Raw genomic sequence first — 22,359 nt, 5'->3', positions numbered from 1 at the left:
GTATCTAAGATTTTTTTTACAGTGTGATGTCAACCTTACTTCATTCACCCTCCTATCCTCTACTTTTTTACTCTGTAAACAAACTCTGTCAGTATCTTTCATGCCTCTTTACTTTTTTGTTTCCCTATTCACTGCCAGTTGTTCATCTCAAGAGTCAACATATACCACCACCATTTTCTTTCTGAATTTTGTTTCTTTTTCTATGATTCCATAGATGTCCATATATATTAATATGCCTTTTTTATATTTTTTATGGTGAATGTTGTATGCTTATCCTCCCTCTCTTCTTCACATTCCATACCATATAAACTCTGGTGGGCAAGGACAGTGTTTTCCTTGTCTCTGTATGTTCAAAGCATAATAATTGCTATATTAAAACTTTTTGTAGAACTTAATTTTTAATAAAAAATTTGAAGTAGAATAGGATTTGAGTCCTTTTCTATGTAGAACTATCAATGATTACTCTTTGTGTCATGATTTGCCTCTTTTTTACTCTTTAGGCAGATACACAGATTGACCGAGAACATCAAAATTTTTATGAAGCATCACTAGAGTATGTCTTTAAAATTCAAGAGGTTCAAGAAAAAAAGAAGTTTGAATTTGTTGAACCGGTAAGTTGCAGTTTCCCTACAAAACAGTAGTTCAACACAGCCTATGAAAACAAAATTTGTAATGTTTCTCTATTGGACATGTGATTTTTAAAAACAAAAGGGAAGGGATGTGTAGAGAAAGGCTACTAGGTGGAGGATAGAGCACAATTAGGGCAGTGGAACTATCCTATATGATACTATACTAGTGAATACATGTCATTATGCATTTGTCAGAACTACAGAATATACAATGAAAAGGGTAAACCCTAATGTACAGTATAGAAGTTAGTTAATAATAATCTATCAATCTTAGGTTTTCATTTGTAACAAATGTACCACACTAATGCAAGATGTTAATAATGGGTTAAACTGGTGGAGGTTGAAGGAACATATGAGAGCTCTTTATATTTTCTACTCAATTTTTATATAAACCTAAAACTGCTCTTAAAAATAGTTTATTAATGGAAATATTAAAAAATGAAAAGGGTTCACATTATATATATACCTAAGTAAATATAGCTCACCACTAAAGCGACCTATTTACTAAATCTTTAGGTGAAAGGAGAAAACATAAAGTTATATTTCTCCCTTTGTTCCCTTCCATTTCCTTGCAAGGCTGGAATCTGCCTGACTTCCCTATGAAGTCATTTATCTTCCTAAGTCAGTATAAAAAGTAATGGATTTCCTAATGTAAATTGCATTACAGGAAAGAACAGGTGGCTGGTCTTTATAAGCTTACTTCATTTTCTTAGCATTTTTCCCCAAGTACTACCATAATATGTTATAGTATTGCCTGAGTAGGCATCTTCATAATGCTTCGTCTGTGATGAATCAAAGTAAGTCCTGTAAGTCAAGATAATCTTTGTTAATATATAATGTTCAATTCCCATGAAATGAGTGGATAACAATAGTTAAATACATAGATAATCTAAAAGATGATTTAATCCATATTTTTCTGTCAGTTAAGAAATCTGTTTATAATAAGAAATAAAATACCTGTTTCTAAGTGGAGATTGTGGGGAAAAGGGAAAAGAAAACACATTTTAAAATGTATTTGATGAAATTTCATTTCTAGATGGAAGCCCATCAGTGATTCCTTAAAGATGATGGGAAACAGGCAGAGCAGATACTGGGAAGAGTTCTAGTCCCTGCCTGGCTCCCAGCCATTTCTACTTTACTTCTCTCCCTCCACCTGAAGCAATCTGACTCTCTCCTATAAACTGGGCACTTGGCAATTTTATACGCTTCAGCTGGACAAATTTAAGGAACCGAAGGCCACAACGCAGGCTCAGGGATTTAATTTTTACCCTTTATTTGGGTTAACAGTCTTAACTACAAGTTCTGTTTGTCAAACATCTAAGTCCTTAAATTCCTTAGAATGAGTTAGTAACCTCTTGGTTAGTAGATGTTTGGGGGATCTCATTAAATTTTATATGAGTTAGGGGGCCTTCTGAAGCTTATCTGTGGCTCAATGAGAACTAAGCAGCCTAACAACCCCCAGTCTAGGAAGATGACCAGTACTTAAAATTCCTTTCCCCTTTTCATTGACGAAATCCTGACTCTGAATCCTACCATGATTTTTTGAAGCCTCTCTAGTTCTAGCCAAACTTCCTCCTTAGGATCTGTTTCTTGGGATTTCTGAATTTTAGCTCTTCTTGGCACTAAACTTGTGGTGTATGCCCATTATATCTGATGGTATTTTTTCATACTTCTTTCTTGTCTGCTCCCATTACTTTCAGATACTATTGTTATCTGCTATGTTGTTTTTCTTCCTTGCACCTGGAATGACCTTTTCACACATGCAATACCCCTCTCCATCTCCCCTGGGGAGCGACATGTCTGGGGAGGGACATGTCTGGGGAGGGACGGACATTCGGGTAGCCTATCACCTTGTAAAAGCCTCTTTTATAGTGTATCCTGTCTGGGAACAGAGAACTAGACCATTCTGTCAGATGATATCATATATATAAGGAGAAGACTGTAAAATTGTTTGCTCACGGGTGGCTGATAGATAAGAATTTGTGAATTCTTGTATTGTGAATATATGAATACATGCAGAGAGGTGGAAACTGTACTTCAATTGAAATGTGTTTTCTTCCTTCCCTCTACCATAGCCCAAACTGGGATGGTCTGATAAATCTTCTGTAATGCATGCCTTTCTTGTGACCATAATCAAAACCAATGTTAAATTTGTCCTTCTTCCAAAATACGTCCTTGGCTGCTATACGTTTATTATTGGACTGTCTGGCCAAACCAAAATAATGCTGTCAGTTTAGCCTTGTTCTCATTTCTAGCCATATAGCTTCATCCACGGGGTTCTATTTAATTTCTTTTTCGGTAATGAGAAGAATGGAAATGGAAGCAATGAAACATGGGCGTGCTGCTCTTTAGGTTATGTATTTGCAAATTAATTCTCAGGAAAGAAATTTTTTTTAATTTCAAAAACAAAGTTCCTAGGAGCTATAAACATGAAATATATTAAGAAACTAATATTTTACCCTTTTTGTTCTACAGAAAACCTAATTCCTGTTGCATTATTGTTTATATTGCAGAAATCTAGTAGTCTACTCTAGTTTTGGCCCATATTTATTTAACAGATAAACATTAGAGTAAAGCAAAATGTTCCAAGGATGGGACCTATCTTCTATAGATTATAGTAGATAGATATAGTTAGATATAATGTAGAATAAAAATTTTAAGTAGAGAATGATCATTGGCACTAAATATCATAAAGTAAGAATGTTGATATGTTTGAGATAATTTTACGTTTTTCAATTAATGTCAAGATCTTACTTCTGGGGGTGCCTGGGTGGCTCAGTAGGTTAAAACATCTGCCTTCAGCTCGGGTCATGATCTCAGGGTCCTGGGATCGAGCCCCACATCGGGCTCTTTGCTCAGTAGGGAGCCTGCTTCCCACTCTCTCTCTGCCTGCCTCACTGCCTACTTGTGATCTGTCTGTCAAATAAATAAATAAAAATCTTAAAAAAAAAAAAAAAAGATCTTACTTCTTGCCATAAAATTTCTACAGAATATTCAGGAGAAACAATAGTATGCCCATCTTATCCACAGGTATATGTGGATAAAATCCAAGACCCCCAGTGGATGCCTGAAACCAAGGGCTGTCCTGCCCCTATGTATACTGTGTTTTTTTTCCCTGTACATACCTACATACCAAGATAAAGTTTAATTTATAAATTAAACACAATAAAATATTAACAATAATAACTGGTAATAGAACAAATATAAGAATATGCTATAATAAAAGTTATGTGAATGTGGTCTCTCAAAATATCTTACTGTACTCACCCTTCTTGTGGTGATGAGAGATGATAAAGTGCCTATCTGATGAGATGAAGTGAATAATGTAGGCATTGTTAATATATTGTTATTGTTAGGCTACTATTAACCTAATGAAATGTCAGAAGGGAGATTATCTGCTTTCACACCATTGTTGACTGTGGGTAACTGAATCACAGAAAGCAAAACCTTGGGTAAGAGGATATTACTATATTAGAAATAAATATTCCTACAGTGTCATTATTTCAAGTAAAAGCCAGTTCTAGAAGAATGGGGGACATTTATATTTTTTTTTTATAAAACTATGTAACTATTCTTAAAAGATACAGAAAATAAACTCAGTTCTTCATTAGATAGTTTTAATGGCCTTTCCCCCCTGTGTATCATATCTTATATAGAAAGTGATTGTAATTAACTGATCTCTAGACCTATAGTATCCGATATGGTAGCAACTACCCATGTTTGGTTATTGAGCACTCAAAATGATAGTTTAGATTAAGATGGGCTGTAAATGTAAAACACATACTAGATTGCAAAAGTTTGGTACAAAAGATTATGTAAAATATCTCAAAACCTCTTTTATATTGCTTAAATATTGAAATGATAACATTTTAGATATATCATATTGAGTAAAATATTAAATTTCACTTGCTTTAATTTTTTTATGTGGCTACTAGAAAATTTCAAATTGCATATTGGTTTGCATTTATTCACATGTTTCTGTCAAACAGGGCTAGACGTCATCCTTTCAGATTTGCCAACAAGATATATGAGTTCAGGGCTAAAAGGAGGGGGAAAGATCAGAGAGGGAAAAACCCCATCTCCCAACTCTTGATCTTGATCTTCTGCTTCTCAGAGTTGCTTGGAGCTTGTGAGAACTTTGGGAGGTAGGAGAAAAAGCTTCTCAAATATGCTGAACATGAACAAGCTTACCTAAGAGAGTTGAGCCCTAGTTTATTTGTTATATATTATGGTACATGAAAGTTTGTGGCTCAGAAACCCAGAGAATCCCTTTATGACTTAACTCCCTCACAGTTCATTCAGCTGCAGTTTGTGTATGTTTTGATTACATTCTTTTGCATACTTAGCTGAAACTAACATTTTATGAGGAACTACCGTGTCATGTGTTTTCTCTGTGTTATCTCACATGGCCCATACAACAGCTTTATTGTTAGGTAGTTGTTGTTTGTCTAGATGAGGAAGTTATAGGAAGATTGGTAGTTGCTTGAGTTCACAAACGTAAAGAGAGGGAAACCCAGGAATCCAGACCCCAAAGCTGAAGTCCTGTATAGTACTATTTGCTGTCTCACTGGCCATCTGACAATAACAATTAGTCCTTCCTTGACACTTGCTCTGACTAAATAAGATGGATGACTATAGAAAATTGTGTTGTAAAGTTATTTTAATTCCTTAAAATTAGAAAAAATTTGAGGTTGACCTTTATTTTGGTAAAGGTGCTTGAATCAGTGCACCTATCTTTCCATATATTCTTTCTTCCATACTTTTTTTTTTTTTTAATCATCCTTTTTAAAAAATTGTCCCCTCCCTGGCCAGGCTGCAGTTGACATACCACTTTTCATGTAGTGACAGACAAGTATAATGCCTGAGAGGTAGTAAGATAGAATTTGGCTCTCGTCTTACAGCTTGTTTTTTTTTACAGTCTTGTTTTTCAAACTCTGTGTACCTTAGGTTTTCATTTGTAAATTGCGAATAAAAACCATAGCTCCCAGGATGGTTGTGGTGAGGCTCATCCAATGCAGGTAACACACAGCAAGTGCCTGGTGCGTCATTAGCATCAGTAAGAGATCAGCTGGTATTGAGCTCTCATTGATTGTCAGCACTAGATGTGAAAACAATATTGATGAATTGTTTTTTAGTGTGGCTTCAAAGCCAGATATAACTGTCTCAAAAACACATTTTTAATTTTAACATGCTTTAAATATACATCTAAATACTGTAAGAACGTATCCTTATTAGAGTATTCTTTTTAGAATTCATTTTAGTCTTTTTGTATTATGTTTAAAGTTAATATGAAAAATGAAAATAAGCCATTATATGTAAACTAAAACATACTGTTTTTGACACTCTGCCTTTAGTGTGTTAAATTTAATTTTAAATCTTTTGCTAAAGAAAATTTTACTTAATCTGCTTAATATGTGTTAGCTTCTTAGCTTATTATATCATGAAATATACTAGAAGATGCTTTTGAGGTTGTCTAAAGTTTGAATAATTTGGAGATTCAATAAACTTGCTAAGTTAAAGTCAAATAGTATATAGACCTGCAGGTCTTGAAAGTTAAACCTTTTTGTGTTATTTTTTGGTATGATTTATTAGCTTTAGTGTAGAAAATTTAATTTAGGGTAAATTGAAGTGAGCAAATATGAAAATGTCATTTTCCTCCCAAAACTCTGTAGGACAAAAGGCTAAATTTCTATCCTACCGAAAACCTAAATACAGTTAATGAAACAATAAAGCTGTCCTCAGATCATACATCTTAAAATCTATTTTGGTCCTTGGATTTAGTTCAAGCTACTCTTATTGAAAATCAGAAATTTGCAAAAGCAATTAGATAGTGAATGGAATTTTGGAAAAGTAAAAAATAAATCACATTGGCTTGGTTGACTCATCTCCTTGTACTTTGTGTTAGAAATGAGTCATGTAAAGACCTTATCTAAATGTAGCTTCTGTTGAACTTTTTTTATTTTTATTTTTTGTAGTTTCAATGTTTTATTTAAATTATAGTCAACATACAGTGCAATGCTAGTTTCAGGTGCAGAACCCAGTGATCCATCAACCACACACAACACCCAGTGCCTACCAGCACAAGTGCCCTCCCCAATACCTATCACCTATCCAGCCCATACCTGACCCCCAGGAACTCTCAGTTTGTTCTCTATAGTTGTGTCTTGGGCGCCTGGGTGGCTCTATTGGTTAAATGTCTGCCTTTGGCTCAGGTCATGATCCTGGGGTCCTGGGATCGAGCCCCATATCAGGCTCCCTGCTCAGAGGGAAGGCTGTTTCTCTCCCACTTCTCCTACTTGTGTTTTCTCTCTCACTGTCTCTCTGTCAAATAAATAAATAAAATCTTTTTTAAAAAGTGTCTGTTTAATGGTTTGCCGTTCTCTTTTTTTGTTCACCCTATATTCATTTGTTTCTTAAATTTCACATATGGGTAAAATCATATTTCTCTTCTTTCTCTTAGCAAAATACTCTCTAGCTCTGTCCATGTCATTGCAAATGTCAAGAGTTCATTCTTTTTGATGGCTGATGAATATGTGTATACACACACACACACACACACACACACACGATCTCAGTTTGTGATTATTCTTTATCCCTTCATCAGTCAATGGACATATGGACATTTGGGCCCTTTGTATAATTTGGCCATTGTTCGTAATGCCGCTGTAAACATTGGAAGGCATATATCCCTTTGAATCAGTATTTTGGATCCTTTGGGAAATACCTAGTGGTGCAATTGCTGGGTCATAGACTAGCTCTATTTTTAACTCTTTGAGGACCCTCCATACTGTGCTCTAGAGTGGCTGCACCAGTTCAAGTTCTTACCAACAGTGCAAAAGGGTTCCCCTTTCTCCTCATCTTCGCCAATACCAGTTGTTTCCTTTGTTGTTCATTTTAGTCATTCTGACAGGTAGAAGGTGATACCTTATTGTAGTTTTGATTTGCATTTCTCTAATGATGAGTGATGTTCAGCATCTTTTCAGTTGTCTGTTAGCCATCTGTATGGCTTCTTTAATCACTTTGTTGGCTATAGTTGTTTGTTTTTTTTCTGTTTCTTTACCACAGAAGTTTTCTCCTGCCACTTCATCTGGATTCCATTCCCTTGAAATCTTGGAAATTTGCTGGAACTCCACAGATACTTGACTGCTGATATAGCCATGGTTTCAAAAAGTTTTGCCTTTTTTTTTTTAATTAATTGAATCTATGCCCATGTCTGTCCATTCATTCATTTGTTCTTCTGTCTTTCTTTAATCATCCTCTTTTAAAAATTGTCTCCCCAGGCTGTTTTTCATATTTGCCTCTCTTTTCTTCAGTTTTCTCATTTATTTGATTATATTTTTATACTCTTTCATTTCCATTCAATACATTGCTCTGAATAGCTATGCATTAAAGCATTCACTAGTTATTTTGAGGCTGTTATCTAAGATATTTATCTCTAAGTTTCCTCCAAGTAAGGAATAGCAAAGAGTACAGATTTAATTCATAGGCTGGACACTTGTACTAGATGAAAATTGATGCCTTGCTTTTGCCCTGTGTTTCCCATTTTCTTAAAGTTTCCAATGGCCAAATAAAGAGGTATTACATGAGATTTGGATTTTTTTCAATCAATTATAGTACTCTGTATGTGAAGTATATTGTATTTTTTTTAAAGCAGTCTTATTGGGGTATAAATCAAGATAACCATACAGTTCACTTATCTTTAGTTAATTTTTGTCTATGGTGTAAGGTAGGGTGACAACTTCATTCTTTTGCATATGGTTATTCAGTAGTCCAGGAATCACCTGCTGAAAAGACTATTCTTTACCTGGTGTATGGTCTTGGTGCCCTTGTTGAAAATAAGATGACCATAGAAGTGTGGGCTTACTTCTAGATTCTCAATTCTTAGACATTGATTTAATGTCTAATGCCAGTATTACATTGTTTTGATTACCACTGCTTTGTATTGAGTTTTGAAATGGAAAAGTGTAAGTCTAAATACTTAGTTCTCCTTTTTCAAGATTGTTTTGATGTTCTGGGTCCCTTGCAATTCCATATGAGTTTTAGCATCAGCATGTCAGTTATTATAAAGAAGTCAGCTGGGCTTCTCACAGGGACTGCACTGAATCTCTCCATCATTTTGGGGAATATTAAGTCTTCTAATTCATGAACATGAAATACTCTCTTTTATTTAAACTTTCTTTAATTCCTTAAACCGTGTTTTGTACATTTCAAGTTATAAATTTTGTACTTCAAATTATTCCTCAGTATTTAATTCTTGTGAAACTATTATAAATGGAATTAATTCCATTTCCAGATTGTTCATTCCAAGCATATAGAAATAAAGTTGACTTTTGTGTATTGATTTTGTATCCTGAAACATTGCTGAACTTGTTTATCAGTTCTAATAGTTTTGGTAGTAGATTCCCTAAGATTTTCAGTGATTAATTTCTTAGGAGACAAGGAATGGATCACACAATTATAAGAGCCTTTATATCCCAGTTCTTCTGCTCAGTCTGAGCAGCAGTCCCGGAATTACTACATCATTTCCTTCAGAGTTCTTCCCCTCACTCCCATGCTAGCTCCCAACTCCTTTTCCTACTTTTTTTCTGCCATTCACAGTATTTCTGGTAACTGTGGGCCTATAAGACTTGGAAGTTGGTAATTAATGGGCTGGGGAATTATGATTATTTTTTCCTTTACTGTCTTGTAGTCACCTTGCTAAATAATTATAAATGTAGCATCAATGTTTATATTTGGCTGGGATATTGGAGTGACAAATAATAATTTGATTCTAAAACCCTTGGGAATAATAAAGTGCTATATAAGCTTTTACTGATGATAAAAATTACTTAATATTTTTGGGGTGCCTGGGTGGCTTGGTCAGTTAAGCATCTGTCATGAACCTGGGGTCTTTATTTATTTATTTGAGAGAAAGAGAGAGAAAAAGTGTGTGTGTGTGTGTGTGTGTGTGTGTGTGTACACACACACGTACTGCAAGGGTGGAGGGAGGGACAAACAGACCCTGCTGAGCAGGGAGCCTAATTCAGGACTCCATCCTAGTACAATGGGTTCATGATCTGAGCTTAAGGCAGACGCTTAACTGATTGAGCCACCCAGGCACCCCAAAAGTGATTCAATATTAATTTGTCTCAAGTGGTTTTTAGTAGTTGTTGTTATTTGAAAGGTCAGGTTTACCTGAAGGTAAGCTGAAACAGTAGTCTTTCCCACACTGCTCCACTCACTCAGGCAGTCTGAACAAAGAAAAGGACATATAGGAATGCAATTCTAAAAGATTTTCAGACTGTCCTATTACCTTAATTTAGCATCATGGAATTTGTGGAGAAGAAAATGAGCTAGTATAGATTCAAATCTAAAACAGTTTTACTTTACTGCCCTCTAGAGGCAGTTATTACATAATGCTGTCTTTTTAAAACTGCATAGAAGTTGCTTCCAAACTGGATGTAGAACAGGAGAAAAAGGTGGGTTGTTCTTTGTAGGTAATTTCTCTGTACTTCTCTCAAAATTGTTCTTTCCCTAGTAGGTGATCAGCATGCATTGTCTCCTACTGAGTGAATGAATCTGAATGGTGCTAGAAGATGCCAAAAGATTTATTTATTTAGACAGATCTTGGAGAATTTGGTGTTTTATGGGAAGACTTAAAACAAATATTCTTAAAACTCCTCTTTATGAGTTTAATTAAATCTTACATACTTAGGATGATATTATAATGGCATCTTTCTGTATGACATCCAATTAATAACAAGATAATCTAATTGAGGACCAGTTATAGACATTAAAACATGAAATAATTCTATTTCAAACAACTTCATAAACTATTGTTTGGATATTTCAAAGACTAGTGTTATCCATATATTTCAAAAGTATTTTCTTATTTGTTTCTGAAACCTTCTTTATCTGTATATCCAAATCTCAATTAATTAAAGGATATAGTTCTTTTTATAGCATCATTTTAGTAAAGCATCATCTATTGAGTATTTAGTTTTGATAATAATTATCAGTTGATGTAAAATTGACAGTGTAAAATAATTCTAAAATTGGAAAACATATTTAACATATCAAGAATTATTGAATAAGAGAAGAAAAGTCTTTAAAATATTACAATTTAAAGCCCACCTGAAAGTATGTTTTCTGACATGAACATAACTTTGTAAGAAGTTGACTTTTCTATAGAAGAAAAGCATTATGTTGTTGTTTTCAAACAGAACCAGTATTTATCTGTTGGAAATCATAACACACACACCAGTTGATGCTTAGCTGAATCCCCCTATTTCCCCAAAGAGAAGATTGTGGGAGATTTATTCACTTATGAAAATTTCAGATTGTGTTTCTTCCTCAATTTAAAATAATAGCTTTCAGACATAATATGCTATTTGAATTAGAAAAACATTAGCTATTTCTAGAAAATATTTTCTAACTTTATTGTAGGAAGAGATCAAATTGGTGGACAAGTTTGTAATAAAAATCCCAATGAGTTAAATGAAAAAATAATTATTTTTAAGTGTAATTTATATAAATAACTGTGTCCTGTAAGTCCATGAAGATCCATTCTTGCTTTATGAATATGACCATAATAAATAAGTGCATTGTGAGTTTGGGATTAGAAGGCTAATAGACATTGTGGTTTCCTAAAGAGAATTTTATTCCAACTCTTCATATGAAAAATCTGTATCTAGTTCCAAGTTTTTGCTCAACTCTTTCCTTCATTTTTAGTTCTTCCCACTACTTGCTAAAATGTCTATTTAATACCTGAATCAGTACTGCCACCTTGTGATATTTTTCTTAATTTTATCTGGCCAAATTCTTACTCCTTTCCTTGGGTACTACTTATCTCTAATTTACTGGTTTAGTCTTCCTCACATCTGCACATGTTTTATCTCTCTGGATTAGAACCTCTTCTAGGGTAGGACCCATGTCACTTGAGTATCCCTATTAGTGGTCTCTCCTGGATATTTCTTCAATGCATTTGAATAGTGGAATAGTTAATATAACAACTGTCCCTGTCACTGTTTACCAAAAAGGAAGTAAAAATTAGCTTTTGTGGTTTATTTCACAACTCAAGTATCTGCCTTGCCAAACAAAGGGATTGAAAAATTATTAGCTTGTGGATTTAGAATGAAATATAACTTCCCAATTTATTATGTTTGATGGTCATCTTTTTTTAAAATACATTTTTCGTTTCTCTCTTTTTGCAGCTTTTGTCATTCCTTCAGGGTTTATTTACTTTTTACCACGAGGGATATGAACTCGCCCAGGAATTTGCACCATATAAGCAACAACTTCAATTCAACTTGCAGAATGTAAGACTAAACCTGTTCTCACTGCTTCTCCTTAGTGAATCAGGAGGGGACAGAGAAACTAACTATAATGAGGCCAAGCCTTGGAGTGTTTCAAAACTTATCTAATTTAGAAAAGTCATTTAATAAATTTATTAAAACATTTTTTTCTAGCTGCTGGTTGAAAGTGTACCAAGAAGGAGTTAATCATATGTTAGAAAAATTTATGCTAGCAAATTTCATAGAAATAACTATTACTGAGGTATAGATAATAGATACTTGGAAAGCTGGAAACTTTTGCTTTTATCCAATGTTCTCATTATTTTACTGGGTGACCTCAGGCAAGTCTTATTTTCTTTTTTCTTTTCTTCTTTTTTTTCAATTTTTTCAGTTTTCCAAGATTCATTGTTTATGCACAAAGGGTAACACTTCTATATTTGTGAAATGAAAAGGTTAAACTTCAGCATTGAAGGAATGTCCTTTTCCTCTCTGAAATTGTATATAAGTGATATTTTTATTTTCTAATAATTTAAATGTGGCTTTTAAGCATTCATAGACTGCTTTAAAGCTTAATGGAGAATTATTTATAAACATCCTTTCTGTTAGGGCTTATTTTGTAAAGTTATCTAATCCTTTTAGTATCTGCTTTTATAGTTACACAAATTCAGATTTACAGATGCTGAGCATCACTTACAAACACACAAACACTACACATACACATACGCACACTCATACAACTTACCCAATCCATTTCTGCATTATCAAACCTGACAAATAAGAAAGTTGTATTTGTTGAGAATTTTGTATAAATGAATTTATACATTTAAAGCTCAATGGCCAAGATAATTTGGAAATCTTTCATTTAATTTTCTATAATATCTTGTCTTCCACTGCTTATCTGATTGTTGCCATTGTGGAGATGTTCAGTAAGTGGAACTATGGGGTTGGAGTGTCCCATGAGAAATAGGTAATTGTATTTATTCTACTTGTGTTTTGGATTTTAGCTTTTTTTTTTTTTTTAAGATTTTATTTATTTATTTGACAGAGAGAGATCACAAGCAGGCAGAGAGAGAGGAGGAGCCCGATGTACAGCTCGATCCCAGGACCCTGAGATCATGACCTGAGCTGAAGGCAGAGGCTTAACCCACTGAGCCACCCAGGTGCCCCTGGGTTTTAGCTTTTTTTTAATCTAGATTTTCTAGCAGAATTGGTTTCACATGCAAGTCATTTCATTGTTTTTCAATATGGAATGCATTTGGACTTTTTAAGTAAATATTAAAAGGGAAATTTATAACAGCCAAAATATTTTTATGATTTATTTCCATATAAATTACAATCATATTAAGATCCCTGCAGTTCAAGAACAAGAGAGGAATGTAAGGAATTAGAAAATTTCTGGTCCTTATGTTTAAAAGAATCTGGAAAAAAAAAAAAAAGCTTAAGAAGTAGCAAAAGTGGCAATTAAGAAAATTTTCCTAACTTTTGGGTTCAGTGTTTTTATTATGGGCCAGAACAAATTTTAGAGTTGGGTGGTGGTGATTTTTGTTTCCAAACATATGGCTTGCTTCCAAACAAATTGTTGAAATAATGTGGCCTGAATGCAAAAGAGATCAAGAAAAGCCTTACGCTTTCTATATCTTACCTTAGGTAAACTTGCTGTTATGTGAGTAAACTATTTTTTGTAACAGAAGTTAGAGCTAGCAAACCCATTCATTTTTATGAGTTAATTTATACGCTAACTTCATGATAACTATTTCTGGAAACCAAGCTAAGTGATATTTCTTCCAAGAAGTTTTAAGAACATGGGTGATGAACTTTTTTTTTTTTTTTTTTTTTGCTAAGTGCCACATAAAAGTATTTGAATTCATTTTGTCTTTATCCCCCCAAAGAAATATAAGTCCCTATATATCTGCTTTATTACGTTAGGTATTAGTGAATATAAAACTCTATTTCATAAATGTTATGTTTTTAAATGTTATGATTTGTCTCTTTAGTAATAATATTAGAGTAGGAAATTAGAATAAAGTATACACATATACATACCACACAGATTCAGAGAAACACGCAGAAGGTCATGTTTCACTAAAACAATTCAAAGTCAGACCATAGGACTCAGCATATAAGGTCACGAAAGTGGTGAATAGTGCTGAGAGAATCAAGGTTATCCTTTGCACTATCTGTAGTTTTGAAATTTTAGACAGGAAGTTCCTCAAAACTGATAGGAAACAATGAATGAAATTATTGTTTCTGTTTACTTAAGACAAGGAATAATTTTGAAAGTACTCGACAAGAAGTAGAGCGGTTGATGCAAAGAATGAAATCTGCCAACCAAGATTACAGACCACCCAGCCAGTGGACAATGGAAGGCTACCTTTATGTCCAGGAGAAACGTGAGTCACAAAGACATAACTTAATGAGTCTTATGATTAACATTTTGTTTCGTGAAATTTGACTTGGTTAGTGTTTATTCTTTCAAATAGGAAGACTGCAATCCTTATAGCTTTATCATATTTAGTCTGCTCTCCCACTATCACCACCAAAGTGAGGAAGTTTTTCCACATTTCGCCATCAAGATCTCCAAGTTGGCATATTGTTGAACTTGGAACTTAACAACCCTCACTGATGATACGGTAACATGAGTTCAGTTTTAGAATTTCATTGTAATAGCTAATCTCAAGTTAAACTTTCATGGAAAATTGAAATTCAAAGCCTTTATCAGTATGAATCATCCTGGTGATTATGATAATACTTTCTCTTCCTACAGCATTATTTCATTAAGTTCTGTGCTCTATTAGTTTTCAGGAATAAAACTGGCAATTCTGTAATGTCAGATTGGCACCTTTTTACTTCCTGAGGTTATAAAATAAGCACCAGACACAATATGGCACTATTGTAGTTGCTTACACTAAGACCGTTTTCTCATGAAAATTAATAAAAAGCCATTCAAACTTGTATAAATAGGATTCTTTCTGCATGATACTTGCATTGAATGGAACCAGTCTGACTAAACTATTTCAAACCAGATATGCTCTAATGCACTTGTCTCCTGTTTATGGTAAAGGAGCAGTCATTTTTATTTCCAATCCATTATAGATCTCTGTCTTTGTAAAACACAAAATCATATGCTTGGATTTTGCAGTAATGCTCATTCATTGTAAAAGTTTTGAAATGTTGAGTGAAGTAGTGAATGATGTACTTTCTGTACTATTGTCATATAGTAGGACTCAAAAAACACATAGAGTAGCATGCTCTGGGGTCTCCATATCAGTAAGTAATAGATTAATGAAGTTGTTTTGATATTATAGTTATAAGGGTTGGGATGGGAAAGCTAGAGATACTGGGTTGGCTGTGGAAGTTTTTCACGTAATGCAATATGATTACTAAAATGCCAGCACATCTCATGTTTGACATGCTTAGATGATGCTCATTTGTTAAATAACTGTATATAAGCACATAATGATTTGATCCAACAGACTCAGCAAATATTTATTACTGTATGGATTAGATGATAGAGGGCTGCTGGATCAGGAGATCTGGGTTTCAGATTTTTCTTTCATCAGTATCGACTTTGACCAGTCTGCTGTTTTTGGATATTAAAATAAATCTAATTACCTGCCTCGCTATTCTGTAATTAGGCCATAAATAAATCACTTTCATCACAATTTCATGGGAGAAAAAAAAAACCAACTAATCCATTGGTCACATACGGAGTATATGGATTTAACTCAGAATACTTCGGAAATTTTTAAATACTTGTTTGAATAACTGTTTCAGATTTGAAAACCCCAGTGTGAGGGTACATAGAGAGGAGCTTACGTTTTGCACCAACAAAATGTTTTCATGGCAGAAAAATGTATTGATAAAGAGGCTTGTTCAAACATGCATATGGTAGAGGAGGTGGCATCCTCTGGTTCAGAGATTTTTTTTTAATTCATTAAGATGCAGTATTTTATTTCTTGAGTTTTTTGTGTTGTTGTTGTTGTTGTTGTTGTTTAATTCCCCCAGTGTTACATAGTTGCTAATCTCTTTGTGGGCGCACAGTATTTTGTTCTAAAGAAAAAAGCTTTGGATTACTTAGCAAATTCTTTTTACATTGATCTTCAAGTTTATCGTGTTTATTTGGTGCTTGGGAGTCCAACCATTGGACAATGCTATAGTTTACTTACTCTACAGCTGTTGGACATTTGGGTCAAAATACAAGCATAGGCCCTTTAGTAACTCGGGAACTGCATGGGTACACAAAATGCAATGTTTTATGTACCCATCTGATGTTGGTATGTTGTGTTTTAAGATACATGACTTCTCTGGGTCAGTCTGAGCTGATGATAAAGCCCTTTGTGATACCAACTTTTCTTTGAAATTCACTATCCTTCTAAGTGATACCACCCACCTTCCTAGGCTAAAGACTGGAGGTAAATCCTTTACTCCTTAACTCCATTGTCTCCCTGTAACCCAGAGCCAACTCTGTCTATTTGATCTTCTTGATAACCTTTCAACCCACGCCTTCTCTCATCTCCACAGTCTTTCATTGGTCTGATCATTGCTCTTCCTTTGCCTCTAGGCTTGCCTGTCTATAATCCATCCTCTACAGGATGGAACTCTTGGCATATCTGTTTATGATGCTAGTTATTGTGCCCCTCCTGTGATGGTCTCCTAAATGATGTGTGGTCTTTGATACTTGAACAGTTGGGCTCTTTTAGCATTCTATCCTTTGATGTTGTCCTCCTACTCCCAAGATAATTTCATTTCTATTTTCTCTATATCCACCCGCATTATTTTTACAGCTTTAGTGAGGTACAGTTGGCATATAGTGAATTGCAAATATTTAAAATATATAATTTAAGTTTTGCCATATGTGTGTGTGTGTGTATAAGTTTTGCCATATATATGTATGTATGTATATATATATATATATATATGACCTATGAAACCATCACCACTATGAACACATTCATCACCTTCAAAAGTGCTCTCATGCCCTAGTGTAATCCCTCTCTCTCTTTCCTATTCACGATCTCCCCACTTCCTATTGCATAGAGATTTAAAAAGAAAAATGAATAAATTTATATCCCTTTGGAATTATTTTTATATGAGGGTCAAATATCCAAAGCCCCTTTCTACTTGGTACCTTGGAATGCATTTATAAGAAAATCAGACCAGTTCACTAAAACATACTGGTTGTACTATTGCTGTCACTGAATAAATAAGTTCTATGGGCAATAGAAGATGAGATAAAGAATTATGGCTTTAGGGTTTTTATTCTGTAGTGGAAGGCATAAGACAAACTCATGCAATTATTAACTAGTAATCAGTAGTAAATATCAGAGCTGTAAATTGAGTGATAAATGGAGATACATGTGATGAGGTAGTAGTAGCAGATCATTGCAGTTTAGACACAGAGCTCCACTTTATCTGGATATGTGGTTTTATGTTACCCACTTCTAGGCATACGTTAAATTACATTGCAATAGACTTCATTTTATTTATTATTTATTTATTTATTTTTAATTTAAATTTTAGTTAAAATACAGTACAGTATTGGTTTCAGGAGTAGAATTCCGTGATTCATCAGTACATACAATACTAGTGCTCATCATGACAAGTGCCCTACTTAATACCCATCACCCATCTAGCCCCTCTTCTAGCCACCTTCCTCAACAACCCTCAGTTTGTTCCCTATTTCAAGAGTCTCTTATGGTTTGTTTCCGTCTCTCCTCCCTCCCCACCATCTGTCCATGTTTTCTTTCTTAAATTCCACATGAGTGAGATCATATGGTATTTGTTTTTCTCTGGATGACTTATTTACTTAGCATAACACACTCTAGCTCTGGCCACATTGCAAATGGCAAGATTTCATTCTTTTTGATGGCCAAGTAATATTTCTCTGTGTGTGTGTGTATGTGTCTGTGTGTGTACCACATATTCTTTATCTATTCATCAGTTGATGGACACTTGGGCTCTTCCGATAGTTTGGCTATTGTTCATAATGCTGCTGTAAACACTGGGGTCCATGTACCCTTTTGAATCTGTATTTTTGTATCTTCTTGTTGCTAGATCATAAGGTAGTTAATAGACTTAATTTTAAACAGGAAGAACATGGTTCCAAAGTCAAAATTATGTTGGAATTCCATGCTTGCAACCTGTTACTGGGTGATTCTGGATGAACAGTTTTCTGAGTTCAATATTCTCATTTATAAATTACCTATCTAGTAATGATGTTGCAAGAGTAGAGGTGATATATGTAAAATGTCTCTATTATCAGCAGTGGTAAGTAATACTTATCATGAACATTTACTGTTCCATGCAATTTATATTCATATCATTAGATTCTTAACATAACTGTTGAGAAGTATTAATCCTCTAAAAAGTACAACTTCAATCACATGCCTATTGATAGAGAAAGTAACATCTCCAGCTCTTAGGCTATATTTTCTTATATGTAAAATGCTCCTTATAATGTCTGACTTAATCTGTTTTCTCAGCACAGCAAGTAGCACATGAGTCTCATACAATGTCTGACTTAAAACGTTTCTAGATAACATGTGGACAGTAGTAGGTATTTAGTGAATATTATTTCCTCCCATTCCACAAATACCATCTCGGCAACCTCAGATGATTACTGGGTAAGATAATTAAACTTATCTAATTAATTTAATTATTTTTAAAGATTTATTTATTTATTTTAGAGAGAAGGAGAGCATGCAGGGATATGGCAGAGGGGCAGAGGAAGAAGGGAGAGAGAAGCTTAAGCAGACTCCATGCTGAGCTTGGAGCCTGAGGCCCAGGACTCTGAGATCACTACTTGAACCCACCAGGAGTCCTACGCTTAACTAACTGCACCACCTGGATGCCCCTAAATTTGTTTTATTTTGCACCTCTAGAGATAGAATAAATTTTTATTTTCCTACACTTTTTTTTAAGGACTTCAGAATTTCTTGTCTAGGAACATCTGCCCTGGCCTAGTGCCAAGCAACTTTAAAGGAAGTAGCATGTGTGTACAACAAACCTGAAGATTAGATGTATGAGGTTCTGAACTTAAGACAGAGTCAGGGAAAAAAACAACTTAGGTCTAAAATGTAATCAGAGCATTGCAACAGCTTTATTTAAAAATTATTTTAAAATTATTGCTTAAATTCAATTAGCCAACATATCATTAGTTTTTGATATAATGTTCAATTATTCCTTAGTTGCATATAATACCCAGTCCTAACTGAATGTAAATAAAAAATAAAAGTGAAATTAAAGAAAATAATAATAATATTGCTAATATCGCTTTATAAATTTCTTCCTAAGTAATAAAATCATTATAAGGATTTTCATCCAGGCCATTTTCCATTCATCAGCTCTAAGCCTGTAAGTATATTATATTGCATGGAACAGAATTATCAACAAGTGTGCTTAAGTATTATAGTGTGAAATGGTCCTAAAAATGAATTGCAGTTTATTATAATAAACCTTTGTGATTACAAAGTATATAGCTATACCCTATAATTTTGAGATCTGGGGTTGTTTAAGTATTTTAAAGCTAAATATGACACCAAGGACACTATTACTACAGAAAATATTTCAAATGCCTCATGAAACACTTTTCTTAAATAGTGTATTTTTACATTGAAGTTTCTTGCTTTTTAAATATATGGTTATGAAACCAAGCCAGCAATAATATTGTACATAATTGCTGCTGGAAAGGTGCAGGTTTTAAGCAGGATGGGACCTAGATGGAGAAGTTTGTGTAGAAAACAAATTGCATTTTCAACCCACTTGGCCGACTGTGGCATTGGGATGCAGGCTACCTGTGGGAAAACTGAAGATTTACCTTGGTCATGGAAAAATAGAACTCACTATGCATCCCTATTCCCTGGTGAAGCAGCAGCATCTAATTCCTTAAGAAGAATATAGGAGAATAATGTGGTATGCTATGGGAAAGAGTTGCACAGTACTTATAGGGGGGAAAATAAGCACTATACATATAAAACTTTCTTTTAAAATGGGAAGTAAAAGTTACTTTCACTTTAAGGATTACTTGAGTTTGCTTATTTTCAGATTAGTGGTAAGAGGAAATAACTCCAAGATCAGTGAAGTCTTAGAAAGAGAAGTGATTGATTCCTTCATTTGTCAAGAATTTATTGAATGACAGCTAATATCTGGCCTTGTTCTAATGATTAAGAATATCCTAGTGAGCAGAGCATCACATGTTCCTGCTCTCATAGAACCTTAGAGTCTAGTGGTAGAAACAGACAATAAATAGAATAAATTCATAAAATTTATCTTATTTTAAGCAGTGATAACTGCCAAGAAGACAATAAGCAAGAAAGTGATAAATATCAAGGTGAGATTGTTGAGACATTAGATATCTCTGTAGGAAAGGCTGTATTGTAAAGGTGTCATTTAGGAAAAGACCTAGAGAAGTGACAAAGCAAGCCATGCAGATATCTGAAGTAGAAATACTCCAGGCTAGAGGAACAGGATGTACAAATGCCCTGGGACAGAAGTGCATTTCCTGTGTCCAAGGGTAGCAAGGAGAATAGTGTAGCTAGAGCAGAGTATATGAGGCAGAAGGTAGTAAAATGTGAGGTGAGATCAGTAAAAAAGGGCCAGATCATGTGTGCATTGTGTATAGTCATAGGCTCTTTGGTTTTTACCTGGAGTGAAATGGGAAACCACTGGAGGGTTTTGAACAAAAAGGATGAAATGAAATGGCTAAAATTTTAGCAGAGTATTTCTGAAAGTTTTAAGAATAAAGGACGAAGGATAGAAGTAAGGAGATCGGTTATAGGCTATTTCTTGTTCTTACTACCTCTTGGGAATGTAAGGTATGCCACTTTTACTGAGGAGATAACTGAGGTTCAGATCTAAAGGGACTCTTGAGTTACAGGAGTGTCAGTGCTGCAAGCAAGTAGAGCCAAGTTGTTTGATTCCCAGACATTGTACCCTATAAAACTCTCCCTCTGTACTGGCCTTTCTCACAATAAATATTCTACAGCAGTATGGCCTGTGGAGATGTTCAGTTGTGTATCATAGCATCAAAAACTGTACAAACATAGTCACAAATCATTTATTAAAAATCTGTAATATTTGTTTCCTTATATCAGGACCCCTTGGTTTTACATGGATTAAACATTATTGTACATATGATAAGGGAAGTAAAACATTTACAATGAGTGTTTCAGAAATGAAATCCAGTGGGAAAATGGTGAGTTTTCTTCTTCTTCTTTTTTTTTTTTTAAACTGAACTTGTTAGTTAAGTAATAGAAGTAAAAAAACAAAGTCATATTTGCTTGCTTTTCTTAAACATGTAAACAATTTTTAAAATTTAAAAAGTCAAAAAGTTTTCTCTAACTTCAGTGATCTTGATGACTTAAAAAGAGCAGCCAGGATTTTCCTTTACCTTATAATGGAGTGTTTATAAACAGTTGAGTTAAATGTAGAGAACTTTTAGTAGACCTCAGACATGTCCTCTCATATCCCTATCAGAGTTTGCTTTTAGCTGGCTAGAACCTCATTAGAGACTCAATGGCTGTACCAGGCTCAAGGACTCTGCATCTTTCCTCCAGGCCACCTCTGTGGGAGGCTGCTTTTTGCCCCTGCATGCCACTTCCTCTTCTACATTGTGTACTGTTTACTGAAATGTTGGCCAGCATTCAGAAGAAATCAGTTGATGCCCATTTACTCCAAAAGTAAATTGGTCACTGGATGTCTTGCATGGCTAGTGAACAGTATAGAACAAAGTATACTTTATGTAAGGAAGTTCTACAAAGTACAACTTTGTAGTTGTATACAGTGTATAATCTTTTTGTGAATTATGATATGAATATGGCAAGTGACTGAATTTAAGAATTAGGTAACTGGGACCATCATCAAAGAATCCTAGAGCTGAGAGTTATCCTAAAGATTATTTAGTCCAGCCTTATTTTAACAGATTAGAAAATCAAGGTGGTAGAAAGTAAGTGACTCACCCAACTAATTTGTGGTATGGATCATAGTAGAGGTAAATGCTGATCTAACTTAGATATATATTCAAATACATCAGCTGAAACTTATTGTCCTTGGCCATTCAATAGAGTCTAATAATTCAAATGGAAAGACATAATATAAAGAACATACCAGAGCAAAAGAAACCTTCAGCCCATCATAAGAAGTTAAGGCCTAGTGTGTACTTTAAAGTTTTCATAAGAAAAGTTGTTGCCTGAAAGACAGCTTATGTGACAGTCAGTGAGCTGTTAGCAGATAGACCCAAGCCAAAGTTCTGTTAATAAATCTATGACCTTTGTAACCAAAGATAGTAGAATTAACCAGACATTAGGGATATATTCCTCTTTAGGTAACTGGTGTCTCAGGTATAGAAGAGAATTCTTATAGCTCGAGCTTATGTTGGATCCTATCCAAAGAGTTAAGAGTTTAGGAGCAGAGTAGTAATTGGTTACCAGCAAAGCAGTCATGCAGTGTGTATGATAGCA

The 22,359-nt window shown here is 34.3% G+C and overlaps 1 protein-coding gene across 3 annotated transcripts in view; it reads left to right on the top strand.

Annotated features, from left to right (window-relative positions):
* The window catches only part of ARHGAP42 (Rho GTPase activating protein 42), a 274,390-nt gene that overhangs the window by 198,908 nt on the left and 53,123 nt on the right, over positions 1-22,359 (top strand). For all 3 annotated transcript variants that reach the window (XR_004382103.1, XM_032852731.1, XM_032852729.1), the window contains 4 exons: positions 501-611; positions 11,822-11,926; positions 14,163-14,292; positions 20,995-21,095. Coding sequence is in view for 2 of the 3 variants with exons in the window: in XM_032852731.1 (XP_032708622.1) it covers positions 501-611; positions 11,822-11,926; positions 14,163-14,292; positions 20,995-21,095 (447 nt within the window). In the remaining variant the exon portion in view is untranslated. The remainder of the gene's footprint in view (positions 1-500; positions 612-11,821; positions 11,927-14,162; positions 14,293-20,994; positions 21,096-22,359) is intronic.

The sequence above is a fragment of the Lontra canadensis genome, unplaced genomic scaffold (genome assembly GCF_010015895.1).
Source record: "Lontra canadensis isolate GAN:19392208 unplaced genomic scaffold, GSC_riverotter_1.0 scaffold7, whole genome shotgun sequence".
Lineage (NCBI taxonomy): Eukaryota > Metazoa > Chordata > Mammalia > Carnivora > Mustelidae > Lontra > Lontra canadensis.
This window is presented reverse-complemented; position numbering and strand designations above follow the sequence as displayed.